Source organism: Suncus etruscus, chromosome 6 (assembly GCF_024139225.1).
Source record: "Suncus etruscus isolate mSunEtr1 chromosome 6, mSunEtr1.pri.cur, whole genome shotgun sequence".
NCBI lineage: Eukaryota > Metazoa > Chordata > Mammalia > Eulipotyphla > Soricidae > Suncus > Suncus etruscus.
In genome coordinates, this window is record NC_064853.1 from 1,266,700 (window position 1) to 1,294,280 (window position 27,581).

The 27,581-nt window shown below is 57.3% G+C and overlaps 2 protein-coding genes across 2 annotated transcripts in view; both read right to left on the minus strand.

The window, feature by feature from the left end:
• The window catches only part of FNDC10 (fibronectin type III domain containing 10), a 48,004-nt gene extending 23,295 nt beyond the window's left edge, over positions 1 to 24,709 (minus strand). The window contains exon 1 of the mRNA XM_049774529.1: positions 23,840 to 24,709. Coding sequence (XP_049630486.1) covers positions 23,887 to 24,642 — 756 coding nt within the window. The 5' untranslated portion in view covers positions 24,643 to 24,709 and the 3' untranslated portion in view covers positions 23,840 to 23,886. The remainder of the gene's footprint in view (positions 1 to 23,839) is intronic.
• SSU72 (SSU72 homolog, RNA polymerase II CTD phosphatase) lies at positions 352 to 13,530 on the minus strand. The gene is made up of 5 exons (XM_049774539.1): positions 13,377 to 13,530; positions 6,820 to 6,963; positions 827 to 966; positions 616 to 734; positions 352 to 462 (listed from the first exon to the last, which is right to left on the minus strand). The coding sequence occupies exons 1-5, from the start codon at positions 13,454 to 13,456 to the stop codon at positions 361 to 363; spliced, it is 585 nt and encodes a 194-aa protein (XP_049630496.1). The 5' UTR covers positions 13,457 to 13,530; the 3' UTR covers positions 352 to 360.
• Positions 24,710 to 27,581: the final 2,872 nt, after the last annotated feature.

Here is a 27,581-nt window from a genome sequence, read left to right on the forward strand (position 1 = left end):
CGGCAGCCCCGGACCCGGACCCCGGCACCTGCTCAGGCGGCCGGGCGCAGCGGGTGCGCCACCCCATTGGCGGAGGCCTCGCGCGCGGAGGCCGGCACGTGGCTGGTAGCGGCGGAGGCAGGGCGCGGGCCGGGGTCCCTGGGCGGAGGCGGCGGCCCACCCGCGCCCACAGGCGCGCGCGCAAGAAGCCAGACTCGGTCGCGACTCTCCAAGGAACAACTTTATGGTCAATATTCACTCCTCAGTAAAAGGGGCAGGAACCCGAAACCCGAGCGCTCCACGGCTGCCTCCTGGGCCGCCCTACAGTCCATTGGCGCGGCCGGCCACCGGCCAGGCCCTTGCGATCCGTCCCGTCCTCGGTCAGTAGAAGCACACGGTGTGCAGGAAGGCGCGGCCGCTCTTCTCCTCGAACTCCTGCAGCAGCTCGTCCATGTCGTTCTCCATGTCCTCCGTGTGCTGGATCTGCGGGCACAGGCCGCTGAGACCCCGGTCGGCACAGGCCCCCACACCCCACTGGGCTGTGTCCAGAAGGTGCAGGCAGGCCCCGCGGGCGTAGACCCGGGGCCCAGCGGCAGCAGGCAGCGCCGTCACCCGCCAAGGCCGGGCAGTACTCACACACTGGCACAGCTCACAGATGAGAAAGGCGCCCAACGTGGCCTCCTCGTGGTTGTCCTGGATGTCCACGTTGATGACGTGCACCGGCTGGCAGGTCTCCTGCTCTCTGGAGTTGAGGTCTGTGGAGCGGCAAGCGGGGCAGGATGGGCGCCGTGCCCAGGCCTGTACTCCCGTGGGGTGCCCCTGCCCGCGCCCCCGCGCCCCCACTCACCTTCCACCACCTGGTCGTACACCCGCTCCTCACACGTGAGGATCAGGTCAAACAGATCCTTGCAGTTCTGGAACCTCTCGGGCCGGGGCTTGATCCTCTTGTTGCGGTCCAGCATGTGCAGGATTCCGTTCTGCGTGTAGCTGGTGCCGCGTTAAGGAAGTGGTGCCTGAGCCCAGCGGGGCTGACCCCGATCCACCCCGAGACACCCAGTCTGGGAGCAGAGGAGAGGCCCCCAACCCTGTGACTGACAAAACTGTTGTTCTCCTTTCCCTTCATGCTGGGACCAGGCACCCTCCCTACAGCCCTGGAGCTAGGGCAAGGTGACAGCAGAGGGTAGAGAGCAGTAGCAGGACAGGCAGGTGATCCTAGGTGGACCACCAGGACCGGACCCGCTGGTTGGTGCCCAGGACCACCACATGGGCAGGCCCAAGATCACTATGAGTCCCTCTAACAGTTGTTGGTGTGGCCAGCCCTGAACACCCTCACCCCGACCACAGCACAGCAATTGTAACAGGGTTGGGGAACAACTCAGGGGGAGGGTCTCTGAAGCGAGGGTTCCCAGCCAAACTCAAGACGACTGAGTCGCAACAGCTGTTCCACCCCTCAGAGATACCCGCAGGCCCCACAGTGGCAGCAGGAATACAGGCTCACCACCAGAGCACTTGGAGACCAGCTGAGTGGGGAAAGAGGCTCCCAAGGCCAACAGTTGGAGGAGGTCCTGAGAACCACAGGCGGCTGCACCCTTCAACTTCAAGGGTCTGTGGAGGTGCAGTCTGGCCCCAGCAGACACCCAGCCCCAAGCACGCAGTGCCTGCTGAACTGCACCCAAAGTAGGAAGGGCACCCAGACAGGCCAAGGGTGATGCTGCGACAAGCCTAGACCCAGGAGAACTGGGAACTGTTTATATCTCCTGAAGCAAAGTGAGTGGTGTTGGGGAGGCTGGAGGCAGCCTCAGAGGATGGGGCTAACTCACCCCATCCCGCTGACTTGGTGGGCATGTGCTGCTGGGCACTACTGCATCTGCTGCATGAGCGCCGACTCTCTTCAGCCCCTGAATTTGGGAGGGGGTCAGGGGGTGCAGCTTTTGGGTCCCACTTGGCGGTGCTGGGACCAAGACCACACAGGCCAGCACAAGCATGGTGAGTGCCCTCCCTACTCTGCTGCCCCAGCTCTCCGCCCCACCAAGGTATTTGTTTTCCAACTCACTAAACTATTTCAAGCTTTAGTGTTTGATCGAGAACAAACACCCCTCTGGGGAGGCGGCGAGATAGCATGGAGGTAAGGCATTTGCCTTGCATACAGGTCAGTGGTTTGAATCCCCGCATCCCATACGGTCCCCCGAACATGCCAGGAGCGATTTCTGAGCGTAGAGCCAGGAGTAACCCCAGAACGCTGCCGGGTGTGACCCACCTCCCCCCACAAAAAAAAACAAAACACACCACTGTAGGGCCAGAGAGACAGCATGAAGGTAGTGAGTTTGCCTTGCATGCAGGATGGTGGTTCGAATCCCGGCATCCCATATGGTCCCCTGTGCCTGCCAGGAGCGATTTCTGAGCATAGAGCCAGGAGTAACCCAAGTGCTGCCGGGTGTGACCCAATAAAATGCAAAAAAAAAAAAGAAAAAAAGAAAAAAAAAGAAACACCCCTCTCCCTGAACCGCTACTGATTCCAAACAAAATCAATGGCAGCTGAGCCATAGGCCAAAAATGTTGGGAGCAAAGGGGTGTGCCCAGCAGGTGGGAGGCAGATTTTGGGCACTGTGCAAACCCCAAAGCATCACCAGTCTATAAAAGGCCAAAGATAATGCGACAGATCTGGGGAGACTGTGTCACACGCATCATTCCTCTACCAAGAGCCAAGCCTGAAGCTCTGGTAACAGAAAGTCTGGGGGTCACTCCAGGCAGTTGGCCTGAGTCTGATAGAAGGCTGGACCTCATCCAGCCAGACGTCTCCTCAATCTCTGACTCTTTTTGAGGGCTCAGTTTGCAGGAGGTCCCTGGTTTCCGAGGCGCAGAAGGCTGGGATCCTCCTCAGGGTAGTCTGGCATGCCTGGTGCCAAGGGAGGTGCTGTGGACCCAGTAGCCCAGCCCAGGAGATCCTTGGTTGTCCCCACAGGCCCTAGCTCCCCATTTGAGGTGTCCATAGTCCTCCCAAAAGGGGCTTTGGGGCCCTGAACCCTGCCTCCCTGTCCCAGACCATCCATCCCGAGCATCCATCTATAAGCTGACCCTGGGTCCAAGGGACCTGTCAGGGAGATCTGGCCTCATCTAGGAGGGTAGGTTTGCCAAGTGCCTTGGGGAATGATCCCACAACACAAAAAAGGACGCCAGAGCCAGAATCCAGCCCCCAGTCACTCTCCTGGCCACCCAAGTGGCCCAGACCCATCCCCAAGTACCACTGGGCCCAGGGGTGAGTTCTGGAAACAGGGTTGGGCCCAGGACATTTCACTTGCTAAAGGACACCATGAGCAAAGCAAGAGGCGGGACTCAGATGCAGCAGCTAGGGGCCCTCAGAGGCCATGCACTGTCCCCACCTGCAAGGATGGGAGGACCCAGGATAGTGAAGCAGGGATATCCCACCCCACTCCCCACCCAGTGGCTCTGGGACCCACATGATGTCACTACCTTGGACCTGGGTTACAGATCTGGGGCTGGAATGCAGGGGACTTGGGTCTCAGCCCAGAAGGGACCCCCAAACCAAAGAAATCATCCAGAGTAATAGAGGGGTGAGGTCAGGGCTGGCCGTAAGGACACATCTATGATCCAGCCAAAAGCAGCCGGAAGCACCAGGCCAGAGCCGGCCTAGCACAGCCCAAAGGGGCAATCTTGTTGCCACCCAGCAGAGGGCAGTGACGGGCGAGTCCAGGCCCTCTCCCAGGCCCCCAGCCAGCCAGCCAGAGTGACATATGGGAGGGGGCTGAGGGGTGGGCCATCTGGTCAACAGCAGACACTACTGGTCTATAGACTCAGGGAAGTCTGACAAAAGGTGGAAGAGCCAGACCTTCCGTGGCCAGGGATGTCCAGGTGTTCTCGAGGCCATGGGGCCTTTGATGTGGGGTGAGTAGGGGACAGACCAAACCACATGCTCAGTGTTCAGTGAGTACTTTAAGAAATGTGGTACCCAGGGGCCAGGGAGGTTGCGCTAGCCATAAGGCATCTGCCTTGTGTGCACTAGCCTAGGACAGACCGCGGTTCGATCCCCCGGCGTCCCATATGGTCCCCCAAGCCAGGAGTGATATCTGAGCGCATTGCAAGGAGTGACCCCTGAGCGTCACCAGATGTGGCCCAAAAGCCACAAAAAAAAAGGGGGGGTACCCACACAGGTGAGGGATGTGCTGGAGTGTGTCCATGAAAAACTATTTACAGCCTACCCTAGACCCTCAATGGCGAACCTATGGCACGCGTGCCAGCAGTGGCACAGGAAGGCCTTGCAGCTGGTATTCGGGAAGGGGTCCACAGTTCAGATATGCAGCGAGACAGGAGGCAAGTGTGCCGGTGTCTGCTTTGCAGCTCACCTGGCAACAGGGCCGGACTGGCCATTGGGAGGACCGGGCATCGTGTGGCAATTTAGGCACTCGGCTCAAAAAAGGTTAGCCATCACAAGCTAGACCAACATAAAAAATTTCAAAATAGGGACTGAGTGATAGCACAAGTGGTAGGGTGTTTGCCTGGCATCCAGCCGACCCGGGACAGACCTGGGTTTGATCCCATATGGTTCCCCGGGCCTGCCAGGAGGAATTTTTGAGTGCAGAGCCAGGAATACCCCTGAGCGCTTCTGGGTGTGGCTCCAAAATAAAGTTAAAGCAAACAAACAAAAAACCCTCCAGAAGAGCTGGAGAGAATTCAGTAGGAAAGGTGTTTGCTTTGCACAAGGCTGACCCAGGGTCCATCCCCACCCCATATGGTTCCCTGACTACTGCCAGGAATAATCTCTGAGTGGCACTGGGGGTGGCCCCCAAACAAATCAAAACAAAATCCCTCAAGAATCCAAGGGGGTGGGCCGGGAGAGATAGCAGCGGTGTTTGCCTTATAAGCAGCCGATCCAGGACCAAAGGTGGTTGGTTCCCATATGGTCCCCCGTGCCTGCCAGGAGCTATTTCTGAGCAGACAGCCGGGAGTGACCCCTGAGCACCGCTGGGTGTGGCCCAGAAACCAAAAAAAAAAAAAAAAAGGAATCCAAGTGGGGAGACAGAGAGATAGCATGGAGGTAGGGCATTTGCCTTGTATGCAGGATGGTGGTTGGAACCCCGGCATCCCATATGGTCCCCCATGCCTGCCAGGGGCAGTTTTTGAGTGCAGAACCAGGAGTAACCCCTGACCACTGCAGAATGTGACCCAAAAAAACAAAAAACAAAACAAAAATAAGGGAGAGAGAGGGGAGCTAGAGAGCACAGTGGTAAGGCATTTGCCTCCAAGGAGGCTGACCTAGGACGGACCTAGGTTCAATTCCTGGCATCCCATATGGTCGTGTCCCCCGCCCCCAACCTGCCACAAGTGATTTCTGAGTGCAGAGCCAGGAGTAACCGCTGACCCCTGCTGGGTGTGGCCCCAAAACAAACAAACAAAAAAAAAACAGACAAGAGAATCCAAGAGGGGCCAGAGAGATAGTATGGTGGGAAGCTATTTGCCTTGCATGCAGCTGACCGGATTTGATCCCAACATCACTGAGCTCCCTAGGAGTAAACAAAGAGCATCGCTGGGTGTGGCCCCAAAGCAGAACCAAAACCAAGCCACACACAAAAAACAGGTACCTTGACAGCAGAGTTACCAGTTGCTGCAAGGTGTGGGAGGGAATGGGGAATGGGGCAGGCAGGGTGGCTGGGCCAGGTGGGGTGGCTGGGTCAGGGTGGCATGGGAAAGGCCCTGCACGCACAGCAGAAGCAGCCCTGGCCACACACAGAAGCAGGCACGGTGGGGAAGTCTTGCCCAGCCCAGCCCTCCAACTCCCTGATCCGAGACACGGTTCCTCAAGTATTGACTGGCCAGAGAGAGTATGGCCTGCGGGGCTTTCCTGCCTTAAGGTGTGAACAATGCATCAACCTTTTATGTGACTAAAACCCAACTACAAATATGCCTGTAATCATGGTGATTAAAGATATTTATAAAAATAAAAAACAAACAAAAATAACACAATGAATCCACAGCCCAACCCTGTTCCCCAGACACCTGGGCGCTGCAGGGAGTATGGTGGAGACCCACAGTGCCCTGCCCTGTCCCTCCACTCTGCTCTTCCCAGAATCCCCCAATCCCTCATGTGCAGAACCTAGAGGGACCTGGTCAGGAGGGCAACTCGGCACGCCTTGCTAGCGAGCAGTCTGCAGGCTGGGGCCCAGTTCTGGGGTCCACAAACTGCTGCCCCCACAGCCCTCTCCCGTCTGTTCCTGGGGGTACTACCTGCTTCTGCGGTCACAGGTCATGCACGCTGTCCTGTGTGACCAGGACACCCATGGGCACCCTCAGGGGGTCAGCACAATGCCCAGATAAGAGGCAATCTGCCCGGATGTCACCCAGAGTGAGGACACCTGTCAGACTGTCACCAGAAAGGGGATATCTGAGGGGCTGTCGCTGAGGGAGAACGCCTGTCACCGATGGCAGTCATACCTGTTGGACTGTCACTGGGGTGGGCACAACTGTTCATTAAGACTGCCACCCTGGGTGGACATATTTGTCAGACTGTCCTGGTGGTTTCAAGAGTATCACCAGGGGGCAAGAGTGACAGCACAGTGGGGAGGGCATCTGCATACAGGCAACCCAGGTTTGATCCCCAGCATCCTGTATCGTCCCCCAATCCCGCCAGGAGTGAAGCGATTCCTGAGTTTAGAGTCTGACGGAGTCCCTAGCACCACTGGTTTTGGGTGCCCCCCCAAAATAAATGAGTATCACCAAGTGGGTACACCTGTCAGATTGTAACTGGAGCGGTCACACCTGTCAGTGTCACCAGGGTGGGCACAGATCCGACTGTAGTGAGCAGCCCGCACTGGGCACCCAGGATACAGCTCTTTGTCTTTCCTGAGCAGGTCGTTGTACATCTGGTCGTAGGTGGTCTTGAAATCGTAAACATTGGGCTTGTCAGGGGCGGGCCCGGGAAGCTTCACATGAGTCCCCGTCCCGAAGGAGCGAACGATGAAGCCGCGTTTGCTGAAAGACACAAAGGGAGAGAAGAGCCGTTGGGCGGCAGGGACCCAGAAAGCCCGAAATCAGCGCAGGAGGTGGGCACGGTTTAGCCATGGGTGCTGACTGAAGTAGCACAGCCCGGGTGAGAGGGCCAAGCCCTGCAGTGGGCTCCCCAGCAAGCCAGACCCACGCCACTCCTCAGGTGCTAACAGCCGTCGACCAGACCCAGATGGGGTACTCAGAGCTGAGTCTGGGCCACTGTGGCGCACTGCCACCTCGTGGGTGCCAGGGCCTTTCCACGGGCCGTCGACCAAGGGCTGTCAGGACAAAGGCTCTGGTGACTCCAGAATGTCACAGAGGAGCCAGGCTGGGCACAGCCCCAGGGAGACTAGGGGAGCTGGCTGCACTAACATGCCCAGCTGTGAGATGAGTCCAAGCCAGTCCATGTTCACAGAATGGTCCTGGTCTGGAGACGTCTGCAGTGTACCCACCCTCCTGAGCAAGGCTGGAACAAACCCACAAGCCCCAGGAGGTCTGGCTGCCCCATCTAGAAAAGGCTGTTGCCGCCCTTGGCAATAGCCAAGGTGGCTCTGGGGAGCACCAGGCAGCTGGGCTTCATCCTGCAGTGAGTGACATGTGTCTGCCTGTGTCCCAGGGTGCCAGGACATGACAAGAGCTGGAGTGGCCCTTACACCAGCCTGTCTCTAGGAACCACACCCGCATGCCTACATGGAGAGGCTTCAGAAAGGAGAATCAAAGGTTGTGGCCCCAAGGACCAGTAGAGGAGGAGCCACTGTTCTTGAGGTTCCTTTGGCCTCCCCCAGTTTAGAGCGCACCGCTTTTCCAGCAGGGCCAAGCTCTAGTCTGTCCTGTGAGAGCAAGAAGGAACACAGGGACCCACTGACATGGGCTTCCTTGTCACTTCCTGGGCCTGTAGGAGACTCGGGGCTCACCTCACACTTGGGACACAGCAAGGGTGGCAGGTGGTGGACAGCCCTGAAGTCCTCAGCCCCAGCCCTCTGCCACATCAGGGCTCCAGTGAGGCTTGTCAGGCCTGAGCAGACCCAGAGCAGAAGACACGACCCCAGAGGTTAGAGGTCCCTGTGGCCAGCAGGGAAGGAGGAGCGTCCTCTTCCGCACATTGACTCCTTCTACAAATGCACCATGGCTCCCTAAGCAGCAGAGCTGAGGTCTCTGGGAATAGGGGTCAGGTCTGCTGCCTCCCCAGACTATCTCAGCACAAATGCCACATGGGTCCCTCAGAGCTGAGCCAGGGTGGCTCGAGGGGAGGCCTAACCAGTGAGAAGTCTCCCAACACCTCAAGGACTCTGGGACGCAGCCCATCGCTGTGCCCAGGACACACTGGCATGGGGCACCAGGGTGCCAGGCTTTGCTCCCCACAGGGTAACTGCAGATCCGTCCTGCAGTCGTGTCCCCGTCCTTCCTCAAGGCACCTCTGCACTCCCCACAAGCAGCACCTTCATCTAGTCTGGGGGCACACCAGGCTGTGCTCAGGAATCACTCCTACTAGGGCTTGGGAACCAGATGGGGAGCCAGGACTGGCCGTGACACACCAAGTGCCCTCCTCCCTCCCTGCCGTAGAGATCGCTCCAACCCCATAATCAGGGCTTTTACACGGGACTCATCTTCAGTTTCATACTCACACAGTTTATGAAAGCAAACTATTAAGTACATTCCTTGACGGTGCTTTAAAAGCCCATAAGTAATTCCAACAAGATACAAAACACATACTTCTCAAATAAAAAATAAAATGCTGGGGCCAGAGCATGGCACAGCAGTAGGGCATTTGCCCTGCACGCGGCTGACACAGAACAATCCACGTCTGATCCCCTCAGAGCCAGGAGTAATCCTGAGCATCACTGGGTGTGGCCCAAAAACAGAAACAAAAACAGGACATGGATTAAGGAAGATTAAGAGCTAGACAGGGGGACAGAGATAGCATGGAGGAGAGCATTTGCCTTGCATACAGAAGGACGGTGGTCCGAATCCCGGCATCCGATAGGGTCCCCAGAGCCTGCCAGGAGCGATTTCTGAGCATAGAGCCAGGAGTGACCCAAAAACCAAAAAAGTGGGCTGGAGAGATAGCACAGCGGTAGGGCGTTTGCCTTGCATGCGGCTGACCCAGGATGAATCTGAGTTCCATTCTCGGTATCCCATATGGTCCTTCAAGTCTGAGCACCACTGGGTGTGGCCCCAAAACCAACCAATCAATCAATAATTTAGTTTTTGGGTCACACCCAGCAGCGCTCAGGGGTTATTCCTGGCTCTTTGCTCAGAAATCGCTCCTGTCAGGCTCGGAAGACCATATGGGATGCCAGGATTCAAACCACTGTCCTTCTGCGTGCAAGGCAAATGCCTTACCTCCATGCTATCTCTCCGGCCCTGATCAAAAATTAAGTCTAAAAAAAAAAAGATTGGGCCCGGAGAGATAGCACAGCGGTTTGCCTTGCAAGCAGCCAATCCAGGACCAAAGGTGGTTGGCTTGAATCCCGGTGTCCCATAGGGTCCCCCGTGCCTGCCAGGAGCTATTTCTAAGCAGATAGTCAGGAGTAACCCCTGAGCACCGCCGGGTGTGGCCCAAAAACCAAAAACCAAAAAAAAGGGGGGTACAGGAGCAGTGGCACAAGCTATAGGGCATTTGCCTTTCACATGTTAACCTAGGACGACCATGGTTCAATCCTCTGGCGTCCCACATGGTCCCCCAAGCCAGGAGCAATTTCTGAGTGCACAGACAGGAGTAACTCCTGAAGTCACCAGGTGTGGCCCAAAAACCAAAACAAACAAACAAACAAACAAAAACAAAGGGGCAGGGCCCCGAGAGATAGCACAGCTACGTTTGCCTTGCAAGCAGCCGATACAGGACCAAAGGTGGTTGGTTCGAATCCCGGTGTCCCATATGTCCCCCGTGCCTGCCAGGAGCTATTTCTGAGCAGACAGCCAGGAGTAACCCCTGAGCACTGCTGGGTGTGGCCCAAAAACCACAAACAAACAAACAAACAAAAAAAAAAACAAAGGGGCAGAGATATGCATGGAGGTAAGGCATTTGCCAGTAGTGATTTCTGAGCATAGAGCCAGGAGGAGGAGGAGGAAGAAGAGGAAGAGGAAGAGGAGGAAGAAAGAGGAAGAAGAGGAAGAGGAAGAAGAGGAAGAAGAAGAAGAAAAAATAGATTAAGAGCTAGATTCTGGCCATCACCACCCAAAGGGGCTCTTCCCAGAGGGCCCCTGAGAAAGCGTAGGCAACCTTAGGGATGCCTACATACCACGCAGGGTCTGCTCTCTAGGAAGGAAACACCAGGACATACAGAGCTCTTTTAGAGCAGATGTGATCAGAATAACGAAATGAGTACCAGGGCCAGAGAGATGGGGCAGTGGCTAGGGCACAAGCCTTCTACCAAGTGTTTAAGCCTGCCTAACAGGGCTGACTGAGCACAGAGCCAGGAGTAAGGCCCAATAACAGAGAACAAAGGGTCCTAACCCAATGTACTAAAATAGGAGCTCTGAGACTCCAGAACCTCCTGGGAGCCCAGACCGGTGGAGCTCTGATGGGCTCTATGACCCTGAAGGTGTAGGTTGTGATAAGAAACTATAAAGGGGGGCCAGAGAGATAACAAGGAGGTAAGGTGTTTGCCTTTCATGCAGTAGGTCATCGCTTGGAGACAGGAATTACCCCTGAGCATTGCCGGGTGTGACACAAAAACAAAAGAAACTATAAAGGGGCCGGAGCAGCTGCACAGTGGTAGGGCGCTTGTCTTGCACGCAGTTGACCCAGGACGGACCTCGGTTCAATCCCTGGCGTCCCATATGGTCCCCCAAGACAGGAGTGATTTCTTTTTTTTTTTTTTTTTTTTTTTTTTGGTTTTTGGGCCACACCCGGCGGTGCTCAGGGGATACTCCTGGCTGTCTGCTCAGAAATAGCTCCTGGCAGGCACGGGGGACCATATGGGACACCGGGATTCGAACCAACCACCTTTGGTCCTGGATCAGCCGTTTGCAAGGCAAACGCCGCTGTGCTATCTCTCCGGGCCCGACAGGAGTGATTTCTGAGAGCATAGCCAGGAGTAACCCCTGAGCATCACGGGTGTGGCCTAAAACGCACCCACCCCCAGAAAAAAAGAACCTATAAAGACAAACATAGTGGTTTGGGGCGAGTCATCTTCACCTCCCAGCAGTTTAATAAAGTCAAACACAGCTGACCCAGAAACTCTAGGAATGGACGAACCATGTAACATGTTAACTTAGGGACCTCAGGATATGGCTCAGTACTAGGGCTTCAGTTGGCAAGTGGGAGCCCCCAGCTCTTTTTAGGAACAGCCTGGCCCCTGGCAATGCTATCTGGGGCCAGAGGGATAGTACCATGGGGAGGGCACTTGCTTTGCACTGGGTTCAATCCCCAGCACACCTTATGTGCCCCCCACCCCAAATCCCACGAGAAGTCCTGAATGCAGAGGCAGCAGTAAGCTCTGAATACTTCAAGTGTGACCCAATACCCCTCCCACACCCCCACCAAAAAAGAAAGGGTAACTATATTTCCAAGACAATGACGAGGTATGTTTACCAGACTTACCTCCTCTGCCCTCACCTAGCATGCCTGTTCTAGGCCAGGGCCAAGAGGCAGATCCTGGCACACAGCCCCGGCCAGCAGCCTCTGGCTGGGCGGAGCAGAGAGGCCACTGGGAAATTCATTTCATTACCCAAGATCCCAGGCCTACAAGCGGCCCGGCAACCAACAGAGCACTGCTGACTCAGAGAAGATACAAGCCTCGTTCTCAGGTGGTTCTGCATTGTGGGAGCTAGCAGACTAGGAGCACACACTGGGCTGGAACAAACTCTCCCCCAGACCCCAGCCAGGAGCTGCTCTGGCAATCCCATGGCACAAACGGGTACAGCCCAACATGGGAAGGAACACCACGGTCAGAGCAGTGCGCAAGGCGCTGGCCTTGCAAGCAGCCAACCCTGGCCTATCTCCAGCACCATACATGGCCCCCTAAGGCCTACCAGGGTAATCTCTAAGAAGAGCCAAGACAAGTCCCTGGGGCTCAATTCCCACCCAAATACCAAGCTCTTTTTGGGGGCCTTTGGAGCCATATCCAACTGTGGTGGGGATCATTCCGGGCCGTGCTTGGCTATGGGGGTGGGGGAAGAAGTAGGGGATGAAGCTCAAACCTGGGTCAGTCCCTGCAAGGCAAGCGCTAACTTACGCTGCATTATCTCTGGCCCACCAAGTGCCAATGAGTCCCAGACCCAGCACACAAAGTATTGTAGTGCGTTTTCAGTTTAAAATAAAACGTTTAGGGGCGGAGAGATAGGACAGCGGCAGGGCATTTGCCTTGCAAGCGCCAGCCTAGGAAGGACCGCGGCCTCCGCGTCCCATATAGACCACCAAGCCCTAGGAGCGATTTCTGAGCGAAGAGCCAAGAGTAAACCCTGAGCATCACAGGGTTTGACTGCCCCCCCCCCAATCCCCAAAACAATAGATCTGGAAGGCGGGGCAAGCAGTAAGGATTGTTTGTTTGTTTTTGGTTTTTGGGCCACACCCGGCGATGTTCAGGGGTTACTCCTGGCTGTCTGCTCAGAAATAGCTCCTGGCAGGCACGGGGGACCCTATGGGACACCGGGATTCGAACCAACCACCTTTGGTCCTGGATCGGCTGCTTGCAAGGCAAACTCCGCTGTGCTATCTTTCCGGCCCCGCAAGCAGTAAGGATTGTCTGCCTAGCCCATGCTAGCCTAGGGCGGACCGCAGTTCCATCCCCGGTGTCCCATAGGGTCCCCCAAGCCGGGAGCGATTTCTGAGCGAAGAGCCAAGAGTAAACCCTGAGCATCACAGGGTTTGACTCCCCCCCAAAAGAGAAAAAATCCCAAAATCAATAGGGCTGGAACGGCGGCGCAAGCAGTAAGGATTGTCTGCTTTTGCCCATGCTAGCCTAGGGCGGACCGCTGTTCCATCCCAGAGGGTGCCCCAAGCCGGGAGAGTTTCTGATCGCAAAGCCAGGGGTAACCCCTGAGCGCCACCGGCTTTGACCCCCAAAAAACAGAAAGAAAACTTTTAGGGGGTGGCTGGAGTGACAGCACAGCGGTAGGGGGCTGCCTGGCACGCCGCCCACACGGGACGGACCCAGGCTCCATCCGCGGCACCCCACAGGGTCCCCGAGCCTGCCAGGCGCAGTTTCTGGGCGCGGAGCCAGAGGAAGCCCCGGGCGCTGCTGGGTGTGGCCCGGGAGACAATAAGGTTTCGTCCGGAGCGTGGCCGGCCGGCGCAACCCCGCAGGTCCAGGGCGGGCGGCGGAGGGCGGAGAGCGGAGCGGAGCGGAGAGGAGCGGAGGCTGCGGGCGCCGCCGTCCCAGTTTGCGGGGCGCGAGCCCGCCCGAGACTCTCCTGGCCCGGCGGGTCCGCGCCGTCGGGCGGCGCCGCGCTACCTGAGGATGTTGTGGGCCTCCATGCTCCGGTTCTGGTTGCTCGAGCACACCACCGCCACCCGCAGCGTCGGCAACGGCATGGCGGCGGCCGCAGCGCACCCGGCGCTCCCACCGGCCCGGCCCGGCTCGGCTCGGCTCGGCCGCGGAGCCAAGATGGCGGGCGGGCGGGCGGGCGCGCCGGAAGTGCGGCGTGACGTCACGGGCGCGACGCGGCGCGTCCGGTGACGTGGCCGTGCGTCCTGCGTCGCGGAGGGTCCGGAAGTCGGGCCGCCGGAAGTGACGCGCCGGCCCGGGGGTGCGTCTGGCCGCCTTGAGCAGCCCTTGGCCTGGAGGGGCTTTGCGGCCTCGGGGCCTTCCTGAGAGAGCTCGGGCGACGCGGCGGCCCCTGTCTGAGGGAACCCGGGCGACGGGACGACCCCGCCGCTCCTGCCTGAGGGAACCCCGCTGCAAATAGGGGAAGAATGATTGGAGGGGCCGGAGAGAGAGCATGGAGTCAAGGCGTTTGCTTTGCATGCAGAAGGACGGTGGTTCGAATCCCGGCGTCCCACAGGGTCCTCGAGCCTGCCAGGGGCGATTTCTGAGTGTAGAGCCAGGAGGAACCCCTGAGTGCTGCCGGGTGGGACCCCCCCTCAAAATCTGCATCTGCGTCAAGCAGTGTTTTGTTGTAGAACACATCCAGCAGTGCTCAGAGCTCACCCCTGATGGTACTCAGGGATTTACTCCAGGGGTGAATCCTGCACCAGATTACTCCTGGTGTCCTCGACGGACATATCGGGAACTAAGGATAGAACCCCTACATTCACGTCAGGATTTTGCTAGTCACAAATAGATGACGAGGGCAGTGCAACAACGGACACTTCTCCCCACTGTGCAAAGAGTGGCACTGCCAATGCCAGCTGGGGTTCAGTCCCGACATCCCATATGAATCCCGTATGATGTCCTGAGCCTGCCTGAGAGCAGAGCCTGGAGTAGCCCCTGAGCACCACTGGGTGTGGCACAAAAATATAAAAATCTCTGGATCAGTTATGGGGGGACACACCAGCCCTGAAGCAGAGGCTCACTTCTGTGGAGGTGGGGATTTGAACTGTCAGCCACAGGCAAGGGCAGTACTCAGTCCCTGCACTCTCTCCAGACCTGGATTGAACTGTATCCCCAAAAGAATGTCTGATATCCAACCACATGTGGGCACATGATCTGAAGCAAGGGTCCCTGCAGTGGGCCCAGCCCTGTGATGGATGTCTGGGTGAGTGAGGAACAAAGCCCAGAAAGGTCTCAGAGCCAGGAGGGGGCGTGTCAGGATCAGGATGACTGGTTGGCCGCAGAACCAGCCTTCCACAGACCCGCAGGTGGCCCCTACCAGCACTTCTGCACACATGCAGAACACATGAGGGCTATTGCTTAGGCTCTGTTTGTTTTGTTTTGTTGTTTGTTTTTGGGCCACACCTAGTAAATACTCAGGGGTTACTCCTGGCTCTATGTTTAGAAATCGCTCCTGGCGGGATGGCAGCGGCCTGCAGGAAGCCTGAGCCCCTTGTGCCTCCCATGACAGGGCCTCCCAGGCACGCCCACACGCCCACCCAGCTTGGGTGGCCCAGGACTGCTCGGATCATCGGGGCACAGCCAAGGTCGCCGGCAGGACTCGCCTCGCTCTCCCAGTTTCCTGTTACAGGTTTTTCTCCCACTAATCATTGTGCCCAGGTAAAGCCAAGGGAGCATCTGGACCCCAGAGATATTTTTCAGGTCCAATTCAAAGGGTGCCCTGGGTGGGGACATGTTTGTGCATGCCCCAGGGAGATGGTGTGTGCAGAAGATCCCATCCCCATGTGCCTGGGTGGAGCCTGCACCATGTATTTGTTTTCTCAGCCCCAGCTCTGTACTTGGCGGCAATCTTAGCTTACAGCTCTTTTATCAGAGTCAGCTTGGTTCGAGCAGTTCAGTTTGGGGGAACCACAGGGTCCCAAGCCCCGGGCTGTGGGTTGGTCCCTGAGTCCCTTGTTGTCCAGCACAAGCCGTCTAGCCCCGCTGTTCTGGCCCTGTTTCTCCTCCCACAGGGCCTGGGGGCCGATACATCTGTGGGGTAGACTTGGAGCTGCACCCAGCCTGCAACCCCGGGGACTTCACAAACACAGTGTCTCAGGGCCCAGCAGTGTGGTTCTCCTGCCACCTACTTTCTGGAATTGTAAGATAATTGCCCCTGATGCAAATGCTATTTCTGTTGTTTTTTTTTTTTTCCTTTGAAATAAAATTCTAGAATTAAAAGGCAAAAAAAAGAAAAAAGAAAAGAAAAGAAAAGAAAGCGCTCCTGGCAGGCTCGGGGGACTATACGCGATGCCGGGGTTCAAATCCGGATCTGTCTAGGGTCAGCCGCGCACAAGGCAAATGCCCTAGTGCTGTGCTATGGCTTTGGCCCCACTGCTTAGGCTTTGAATCTGCCCTGTACCTGGCTACTTGTGGCAGTGGTCCCAGGAAATGCTCCTCTCTAACTTTGGAGCCTCGACACTGAAGGGCCCATACTGCCGGTGGAGCTCTGGGAGAGGATCAAATCAGTCTCAGAAACACGCAGAGGGAAGAGTGTGAACAAGCAGAAATGAAAGTCAGGAGGAAAAAAGCCAATGTTCAAGCCCCCAGGAAACTTACAGCTGGGTTCCTGAGCTTGGGGACATTAAATGCAGCTACATACGAGTGTCAGCTTGCATGGCACATCAGCTCTGCCAAATGAGATCCAGAAAGTGGCCGTATACAGGGGCACAGGTCCCTGAGGATGGCAGGAGCGATTCCTGAGCACAAATCCAGGAGTAACCCCGACCACCGCCAGGTGTGACCCAAAAACCAAAAACCAAAAAAAAGAACACACCTACATACCTACACACACACACACACACACACACACCAGAGTACACACCACATCCACCCACCCATACAACACACTAGAACACACATCTATACACAACACATACGCCACAGAACACATATGGCATATGCCCACATACCACAGAGCATACATAGCCTACACACATTCCACAAACCATATACTCAACACCACCCCAACCACACCCACCTCACAAACCACACATCTCATAACCACATATGTGGGTATCTCCTTCCCCAACTTCTATTTCTCCCACCTGAATGAGCAAAACTGCCCACACCTGGAATGGGCCGGGAGAGGAGTCTGCAGGGGGAAGAGAGTGGGGATAAGGTCTGGCGTGGTGGCGCTAGAGGTAAGGTGTCTGCTTGCGAGCTCTAGCCTAGGATGGACCGAGGTTCTATCCCCTGGCCTCCCATATGGTCCCCCAAGCCAGGAGTGACTTCTGAGCATATAGCCAGGAGTAACCCCTGAGCGTCACCGGGTGTGGCCCAAAAAAAGGAGAGATAGGGAAGTGTAGGAGAGGCATCATCATCGGAGATTCAGCATTATCACTTGAGCATCATCAAAGAAGCAGCAACAGTAGCCTCAGCAAAGGGAGATAGTCAGCCTGGAAGCCAATTACGAAGCCTGGAAAAGCAGCTGAAAGGGAGACAGAGGCCGAGAGAGCCAAAAGGAGTAGAGAAGTAGCTGCTAAGAAAAGGCTTAGTACTGTCTAAGAGGCCATGTGGAGGAGGTGTGCATGGCGGTAGGGACCGTGAAATAAAATTGGCTGATTCCTGGAACTTCATCAGACTGCCTTGTGAATCTTTCCGCCCTCACCCTGCCACCTTCAGACCTGCCAGACCATAGGGGCTGTGGGAGCCAGGTCAAGCCCAAAAAGGCCTCACCATTGCAGGCCACACCCCCACACCACAAAGCACACAAAGCAGACAAGCCATAGATCACTACATGCACACCATACCCTCTTCACTCCCCAAACCTCACATCCACCCCACAGAGCATATATCCTACAGAAGTACACCATGATCTCATTCCCTCATAGCCCACAGACCAAACACGCTCCAACACAACTCATAGAGCACACATCCGCATCAACACATGTTGAAAAAAATTTTTGTGGGCCCGGAGAGATAGCACAGCGGCGTTTGCCTTGCAAGCAGCCGATCCAGGACGAAAGGTGGTTGGTTCGAATCCCGGTGTCCCATATGGTCCCCCGTACCTGCCAGGAGCTATTTCTGAGCAGACAGCCAGGAGTAACCCCTGAGCACCACCGGGTGTGGCCCAAAAACCAAAAAAAAAAAAAAAAATTTTTGTAAGTATGAGTGAGTGTGGTGGCCATTTTTGTGATTCTGTATTTGTCTGTCCGTACTGTATATTTTGTATATATTGTTCCTTTTTCTTAACTTTATCTTTCCCGTTTATTCTTTCTTATTTATCCTTCCCTCTCTCCACCTAGTCCTTAACATTCAATTTTCAGGAATCCTTTCATATGTGCAAAGCATTTCCTTCACCCACAACTACAAGCCTCCTGATTTCGGCCTGAGGAAGAAATCCTCGGCTTTTTTTTTGTTTGTTTGTTTTTGTTTTTGGGCCACACCCGGTGTTGCTCAGGGGTTACTCCTGGCTGTCTGCTCAGAAATAGCTCCTGGCAGGCACGGGGGACCATATGGGACACCGGGATTTGAACCAACCACCTTTGGTCCTGGATTGGCTGCTTGCAAGGCAAACGCCGCTGTGTTATCTCTCCGGGCCCGAAATCCTCGGCTTTTGGAGTTCGTATCCTGTACCAAGCTGCGACCTGCTTTTCCAGACTCCTCAAGTTTCTTTGGTCGGACTTTTCACAGTTCCAGACCCCTCATCGTTACAGTTTGGCATTGGACTCTGTAGAAATTCACCTTTTGTATTTTTCTTATGACTGTAATCCTTTGAATTTACATTTAATACTAGACTTCTTTTGACTATTGTAATTAATGGCCTTCCCCATTTTAATTTTTACTTTTAGGAATTGATGTGTGTTACTTTAGGATTTTTGCTTTTTAAACTTTAGGTTAGTGGGTTGGATATTGCTGTCAATAATTTCCTAAATGATATTTCTGTCTGTTCTCACGGTTTTTTGCTTAGGCGCATCATAGGAAAAATATAGTAGGTTCAAAAGGAGGTTCTATCCATTTTGGATGGAACCTCAAGTTTTTTTTTTTTTTGGTTTTTGGGGTCGACACCGGCGGTGTCGGCACTCAAGCGTTCCTCCTGGCTCTATGCTCAGAAATTGCTCCTGGCTCGCTCGGGGGACCATATGGGACGCTGGAATTTGAGCCACTGTCCTCCTGCAAGCAAGGCAAACGCCCTACATCCACGTCATCTCACAGACCCCAGAACTTTAAATCTTTTACCTACATGGGGAGGTTCTTGGCCTTAGACGTTTTGTTTTGGTTTGTGACTTAAGCTCCCATCTATAAATAATCGGCCGTACTTGGTACATCAATTTCGGACCTTAGATGGACTTCTGCCTGAACTAAGAACTTGGATTAAGTTCAGATACCTATTGATCACCTTTACAGTTGCCCCCCACTGATCATGTGGGTGTGCCAACTCCTAAGTAGGGGTCTAATTCAGTGCCCGCAAATATGGGCTTCCTTGTCAGCCTGGACAAGAATGGAAAATGTGCTTCTTCCCGCCTGCTACACAGCCTGCCTAGCATCACTTTGAAGGATCTCTGTCTCTGGATTACAATTGGGCTTTTCGAGTGCTTTGATCATTGAATTTTGTATACTCCACTTGTTCTTCCAAGGAAGAACTTATTTGGAATTCTTCATCTTGTATGTCATAGATCTATCATTTCTGGGGCTTATAGTTGACACATGTTTCTGGTTTCTGATTTTGGACACCCTGTTAATTGTTTCTTTTTTTTTGGGGGGGGGTCACATCCAGCAGAGCTCAGGGGTTCCTCCTGGCTCTATACTTGGAAATCGCTCCTGGAAGGCTCGGGGGACCCTATGGGATGCCGGGATTTGAACCGCCATCTTTCTGCATGCAAGGCAAACGCCCCACCTCCATGCTATCTCTCCGGCCCCTTAATTGTTTCTTTTATAATTATAGGGAATGTTACTTACTTTTGTATCTTATTATTGTTGTTTTCCTCAAGAAGGGGAATTGTTCTATATGAAAGCATTTCCCTAAGATCATTATCTCTGCCTATTGTCCCACCTACGACCTTCCAGGTGGGGGCGTTGTTGACAGCCGAATAAATAGTTTGGGAGGGAGTTGCTCAGGGTCTTTTGAGCAGTTTACTAGCTGGCTCGAGTTTTTTTGGAGCTGGTTGGTGGTAGACTGACAAAGGACTCTGCATCCGATCTTCTTACCCTTTTACCTTCCTGTCTGTGTGGATTATTTGTCGTGGATAAATATTACCAAGATCTCGTCCCCCTCCAAGGGAATAGGAGAGTGGGAATCGATTTCTCATTCTGGGAGCTCTTTGAGGATTCATTGATAACCAGTCAAGGAGTAAACGGGACCCATCAGACACAAGCACCCTAGAGTCCTATACCCTACACATACCCACACTCACACACCATAGATCATAGAGCCCACACATGCAACCCACATATACCAATGGACATCACAGACCACTATACTCACAAATACATTGCAGGCCACACACATCCCCACCCCCCACCCCACCCACACACACACGAGACCACATATGCTGGGGACGGAGAGATAGCCTAGCGATAGGGCGTTTGCCTTGCACATATGCTGCCCAAACCACACACACCACAGACCACACACTCCACACACCAGTCCACATAGACACCTACAAGCCACATGTCCCCAATTCAGGCCTAAAATACATCACACCATCACAGTCACCAACACACAGACCACACACTATGAACCACAAGAATTTCCAAGCCAGAGACCACATATTCGCCCACACTCACCCAAAAACATCCCATAGACCACACACCCCATTCCACGTGCACTCCCCCCACCACAGATCACACAGTCCAGACCCCAGAGCCCGCAGACCCCACATGCCCAGATACACCAAAAGCCACACTCCACTCCCACACACACATCTCAGCCTATAATTAGGACATACCCTACTACACTACATATCCACCCACACACACATGCTACAAACCGCAGTCCACACACACATCATGGACCACAGACATACCACGACCCACACTCTGCCAACCATAGGCCACATATGCCCAGGCACTATGAATCACAGACACTCCATACACACCACATATCACACAGCCCAGTCTCCGGACCCTGGGTCACACGCTCCCAGATATGACACAGACCACGCCCCATACACACGAACACATCGCAGACCGCATCTGCCCCACAGGCCATATCAACCCACATGCGCCACAGACATACTCCCCTCACACTGTAGACCACAGATCACAGTCCAAACCCAGATCCCAGACACACACAATAGACCACACACTCCCACATCCCACATGCCCCACAGACGACATACACTCCTGTTAATATACCTAAGGGGATTACTGTTAATGCATCTCTTTGTTTTGTTTTGTTTTTGGGTCACACTGGGCTGGGCGGCACTGAGTTACTCCTGGCTCTGCACTCAGAAATCATTCCTGGCAGGCTCGGGGAACCATATGGGGTGCTGGGAATCGAACTGGTATCCATCCTGTGTTGGCCACATGCAAGACAAATACCCTGCCACTATGCTATCGCTCCGGCCCCCGTTAATCTTTAAGGGATGATGATACCCCCCTTAACACCCAATGGACTGGGACACATCCCCTGTAAAGGTTAACTGACTAGGTATAAAAGGAGAAGCTTGGTAGTTGGTAGGGGGACCCAAGAAAATATCAAGGGGGAAACTTGGCCTAAAATGCCTTCTCTTTCCCTCTGCATGAAATACAGCAGTTCGGCCCTGGAGCTACAGGCTTCCTCCCGTTTCTCCCCGCTCTTCTGTGCTCCTTCTCTTTCTCCTCCCACACACATCACACCCCACATACAACCAGACCATTTCCTACACATCTCACACACAACACACACACCCATAACATTCCCGAGCAGACCACACCCCCAGACCACACACATCTCACCCCCTACAGCAGACCACACATGACATAAACACCCTAATGCACCCAACACACATACATCCAAACCACAGGTAACATGTCTACTCATAATGACACCCCACAGTTCAGACCACACATCATTGAATCACACATGCCCCGTGTGTGAGACACGAGGCCCCACACAACCCAGCAGACACCCATACGCATCCACACTGCACATACCTAGAGCAGTCTTTGAGCAGGCAGAGTGGTGGGAACAGGGAAATTGGGGGCCTCACCCACTAGGTCCTTGCCCCAAAGCAGATCCCATCACTGTCCCCTGGTGGTGGCCTGGCCTGGCCGACAGAACCTCAGCCTTGGGTAGGTTCCAAAGCCTTTGGAGCCTTTGGAGCCAAAGAGTCTAGGACCCCTACAGGGTGCAGCTGAGGGGTTCTGCAAGGAGGAGGTATGTTCCTCCAACTTGGCAGAGAGGTGAGGACTCTACAGGGGCTCTGGGTGTCCTGGGTCCTCCTGTAAACCAGGCAGACACCAGGGCAAGCAAAGCAGTACCAAGGACTAAGTCTAGTCACGCCCTGAACCAAGTGCCGGAAAAGGGGACTGGGCCCCCTTTCAGGCGGTGAAAATCACCCAGAGGGCCCGTCACCTGGGATCACTCGCCAAGGGTCAGGTAGCTGCACCTGCAGCTCAGAAAGAGCAGCTCCAGGGCCCAGAGAGACAGTACAGCAGAGAGGGTGCTAGCATGTTGCAGACCCTGGTTCCATTCTTGTCACCACGTGGTCCAAGCCCACTGGGAGTAACCCTGGAGCATCGCAGGGTCTGGCCACTCCTCCAAAAGAGCTACTCCATGAGGGGCACCCACAGTGCAGGGGAGGAGTGCGGCATCCGCAGAGCAGGGCTGTTGGGTGGGGTGCATGTGCTCAGGGAGGGAGACTCCCATCCTGCCGCCAGGGACCCCAGACTGGTCTTAGTCAGGGCAAGGAGCACCCAGAGGTGCCCCCAAGGTCAGGGTACCTCACGTGTGTCCAGCATCAGTCGAAGGCCTGCGCTCAGAAAACCCATCGCACAAGGGCGTTAGGAACAGGCGCACTCGGGAGATGAAGCAGGGGAGCCCTGGAGGTGGGTGGGACATCCGGGTGCCCGCTATGCGCGCCCCAGGGAGCCTGGCAAGGTGTGGGACGTGGAGGCAGCTCCTCCTGCATGTGGGCCCCTCTTCCACCCGGAGCCAGGAGGCCCTTCTTGGGGGCCTTCCTCTCAGATCACAGAGCTCCCTTCAGCCCGGGAGGCTACTCTCAAAACAACAAGTGTATCTGGGGTCGGGCCGGTGTATCCTAAGGCCACAGGGACCTGGACTTGTGGATGCTTCTGACCAAGCAGCGCCGAGAGGGGCTCTGCGGGCGCCCACGCTTAAGGGCAGCAGTAGGCCCAGGGCCCCACATGAGCTGCCAGAGTGGCGGCGGCAACACCCACCCGGGCATGAGTCACCTCCAGCCTGCCAGCTGCGGGCTCCCAGGATCCGAGTCCCAGAGCTCGGGGCGGCCCTGTGTCCCTCCCAGCCCCCGACACCCACGGCCACCTCGGTGGAGGGGTCTGCACCCAGCCCAAGGACCACTCTCCCTCGTTCCGCGCCCCACGGCCTCCCAAAAAAGCACACTGGACGCCGTCTCGGTGTGAGGACGATGGACTGTGGAATGGACACAGGCTCAGTGGGGCGGGTGGTGGGCAGGGACGGGCCCAGGACAGAGGTAGGGTGCGCGCAGGGGGCGCCGCGTGTCCATCGGGCCTCGAGTCCACGGTGCTCTGGGCGCTGGACGGCGGCGGCACCGATCTGGGCTTCAGGCCCCTGGCAGGGCGGGCCGGGACCGACTCGACGATGGTGGCGCAGGGGATCTGCCGCCTCCCACCCCGCCGCTCCGGCTCCGGCACATCCCGCAGCTGCACCGGCACGGCGCGCACAGGCAGGAGCTGCCCGCAGCCTTCACGGCAGCCCCACTCCCATTCCCACCGTCTCGCACGGGGCCAGGCCTCCCGTTCGGGTCCCCTTCAGGGCTGGTCACACTCGCGTCACATAGGTTTGCGCTGGCGAAGCTACAGGGGCCTCCCGCGGGGCAGCGAGGCCAGAACCCGGGGGCCACGGACGTGCGCCCTGGGAAGGCAGAGAGAGGACAGGGGCGGCTGCGGGGGTTGGGAACTAAGGCACGAAGCTAACCTAAGCCCACCAGGGTGGGGCGAGGAAAAGAAAACCAGCTCCAAGGGCTCCCCTCGAGCCGGCCAAGCGCCAAAGGGGGCGGACTCTCGGCGCCCGGGGCGCGGGGGTCTCCGCAGGCTTCCAAGGCCTCTGGGGCTCTCCGGGGGCAGCACCCCGGTCGCGCCGGGCACTCGTGCTCGGGGCCCAGGGCCAGTGGCAACCGGGTGGAGGAGGAGGAGAAGCCGGCGCGATGGTGATCCCGGTCCGGCCCGTCCAGCAGGCCCCGCGGACGGTGGGGCGTGGACGGCGCCGGGTGGAGCGGAGCGGAGCGGTGCGATCGGAGGGTGGGGCGGCGGCGGCGGCGGCGGCGGCTCGGGCTCGGGCTCGGGCTCAGGGCTGCCGGCGCAGGCCCGGGCGCCCGAAGGCCGGGTGCATGAGGTTCTCGGTGATGTAGGCCACGAGCAGGCAGATGACCACGAGCATGACGCAGATGGAGCCGCCCACGGCCGTCATGGCCACGACGATGTCCCGCATGCCGGCCGGCTCGGCGGCGAACTCGACGCAGTCGGCGGCGTGGCCGGGGTCGAGGCCGGGGCCGGCGGCTGCGGGGCCGGGGTCGGGGCCGGGCTCGGGGCCGGGGCCGGGGTCGGGGCCGGGCTCGGCCGGCAGCGGCTGCAGGCACAGGCGGTAGCGCACGCCGTCGTGCACGTCGGCCAGCAGGTAGTCGCGGCAGGCGGCGCCGAGCAGCACGCGCTCGCAGGGGAAGCGCGTGTAGGCGCCGCGCCACGAGCAGTTGAGCGCGAAGGCGCGCACCCGGCGCGCGGCGGCCGGCGCCAGGCGCCACTGCAGCAGCACGCTCCGGTTGCGCAGCACGCTGGCCCGCAGCGAGCCGCCGGCCGCGGGGTGCGCCGCGCAGCCGGGCGCCCGGCACTGGAAGCCGCGCGCGGGGCTGCGGAAGCACAGGCGCCCGCCGCCCGCCTCGGGGCCCTCGGGCAGCACCTTGTAGGGGCACCAGGGCGCGTCGGCCGGCGGCTCCCAGCCCGGGAAGGCGGGCGCGGCGGCGGCGGCGGCGGCGCACGGCGGCGGCGCGCGGGCGGCCAGCAGCAGCAGCAGCAGCGGCGACAGCAGCGGCGGCGGGGCGCGCATCGTGCGGCGGGGCCGGGGCGCGGGGCGCGGGCGCTGGGTCACGCGGGCCGCCCGCTCCGCTGCTCCCCCGCGCTCGCCCCGCGCCGCCCGCTCCGACCCGCCCCCGCGCCCGCGCCCCGTGCGCGCTCGGACCCGCGCGGCGGAGGTGTGGCCGCCCGGGGCCCGCCCCCCTTAACCCTCGCGGGGCCGCGGGCCTGGAGCGTGGCACCCCGCCCCGCACCCCGGGCGTTCGAGTCCTCGGCGTGGTCTCCTGGCAGCCCCGGACGCCCCACCCCCGGGGAGAGGACCCGGCCGGCCGGCCTGCCTGGACCGACCGCGGGGAGGAAGGGAACCAACTGGCTTCCAGTCTCTCCCGTTGATTCAACGGCGGACAGCGCGGACCGAGTCTCACCGGCCACCGACTGCGGTCCCCTCCCCTGCCTCGCCAGCAAGCCCTCTGATGCCCTTCTCTGGGCCCACGCTGGCCCGCGCCTAGGACTCCCCCAGGTCAGGGGACAGGTCACCCCGCAGGGGTCTCCCGGCGAGGGACATGGCAGGCCCTGGCTTTGGAGGGACAGGGCTGCTTTCCAGGCCCCGTCCTCTCTGTCGCCGCAGCCGCTGCGTCAGTCCAGCTGAACCGCAGTCCCAAGGGCATTCGTGCTGGCCATCCTCTGCACCTACGGGGCACAGGCACCTCTGGGACCTCTGCCTAGCATGGGGACCCTGCTAGGGAGCAGAGCGTGGTCCTGGGAGCCCAAGTCAGAGGGAGGAGCCTGAGGGATGGTCACTATTGAAATACATATTAATTTTAAAGTCCTTGCTGTTTGTGGATACGGTGAGGGTGAGGGTGAGGGTGGAAGCCTTTCTCCTCCAGCCCAGAGCCTGCAGTCCCTTCCAGCCAGCGGGTCTGAGGTTCAGGGTAGCAGCGAGGAAATGATCTACAGTAGTCATGAAGTTTCAGGAGACATGAAGCTTTATTGATAAAAAGCACTAGCCACCATGTGTGACTTCTAAGCTAACCTTTTAAGCAGTCTACTTCAGCTGTCCAGCACCTCAACCCGTTTTTTATCCCTCCAAGCTGCCAACTCCTCCAGCCGCTTCTTACTTTCTTCTTTTCTGTCCCTGAGGCAACCCCTTTATTAGCAACCACAAACCCCTCCCAGAAGTGGGCAGGTCTATCAGGTAATATTAGCATTTTGTCTATGGTGGGGTGACAGTCACTTGTCTGATCAGAGCTGCACCTGGACCGGTTTCCACCCACCAGGCTACTCCGGAGAACAGCAGCTGTGGGCTGTGGCCGGGGGTGCCACCCAGCCTGAGATCACGGGCACCCCAATACCCCTCACCCTTTCTCACCTGTCTCGACCAGGGTAGTGGCCTAGGGGGAGCTGAGCATTTCACGAACTCTGGGGCCAGAGGTGAGGATCCCACTTTGAGCCATGTAGTCCTCGCCCACCTCTGCCTCTGGGAGTCACCCAGGCTCAGCTCCTGAGTGCAATAGGACAGCCACCTCCAGCCCCAGCCCTCAGCCCAGGGGTCATTTTGTCCCTGGTCCCATGTCCTACAGCCTGAGACATGCCAGCCTCAGCCTGGGGGGACAGACCCCAGCCTGAGCAGCTGAACCAAACCAAATGGTCTCAGCTGTGTGCTGGTCTCCTCTGTCACTGCAGGGGCAGGCCAGGGGTCTGCTCAGTGTCCGCTATGGGGTCCATCCAGCCTCCCTGCCTGGCTGTGGCTCCAGGTATCCAGGAGCCTTTGGAGCTGGAGGGGCTGTTTATCCACAGCCAGCCTCCAGCTCACGGCGGGTTCCCGTCTTCGGGAGAGACTCTCACTCTTGCACAGGTACTAGAAGCTGCCAGAATAACAAAGGTTCTGGACTTCTCCTCAAAGACGTCACCGTCACCCCAAGCTCTGCAGTCCCTGTTCCCCAGGTCCTACGCTGTGACAGTCCTGATGGGATGCTCACGGACACTGAGGACTTCTAGAAGAGCAGAGGGAGTCTGGCCCTGGGAAGCAACACAATCTGTGAACCCTCCCTGTCACCCCAGGAACACTCCCAATTTGCTCACTAATCAGTGAAAGTCCTTTGGGTGCAGGAGCTCATGGCTCTGGGACATCCCCAGACCAGGGAGGGCAGTTACCGTGAGGGCTGAAGGTTGTCAGTGCTCACTGGACCCATGTCCTTCTTGGGCGCTTCTTTCTCTTCCCCTTGGGCCCAGCACTCAGTCCCTGGGGTGGGAGCCAGAGCAGCCGTGAGAAAGTGAGGGGTTGGGACAGCCCTGGATCCCACAGCAGGAAGAGCATCAAAGACACACACCTTTGCCCTGAGACAGTGTATGAACCAAAGATTGGAGCCCAGGACATCTGTGGCATTCCCTGAGTTGGGGCCCTGAGAGGTGGGCCACCTGTACTTGTCTCTAATTCTCAGACTGTGAGTCCTGAACTTGGCCAGGCCTCTGGGTGCTAGAGCAGCTACTGTGGTCACTGTTCAGGCTACTGGAGTGCTCTGGAGACCCTGACCAGATCCTGGGGTCTCTGTGACACCCCACTCTGAGCTTTGGGCTCTGTGCTACAGTCAACTGTCCTGAGACCCCTCCCATGGGAGCCATAGGGACTGGACTGGGGGCGGCAGTGGCATCTTGGAGGGTTCTGTAGCCCTCAATGGGGAAAGTAGGGACTGACCAGTCTCCTCACTGTGTATGGGGAGCCTGGGGCTTTTCTGAGTTTCCTGAGGGCCTCGAGATATGAGATGGTGAGGACGCAGCTTCTCCCTGCAGTCCCCTGGGTCTGAGGGCAGCTGTCGGGCTGACTTTATTGCTGGGTCGGTCTGAGTCCTGGGGTAGCTCACCTTGCCCTATCTTGGTGCACTGCCCTTCAACCTGATTTTCTGGACGTGCCATCACTGACACCCGTTTCTTTGGGGCACATCCAGCACGGCTCCTCCACAGGAAGTCTGTGTT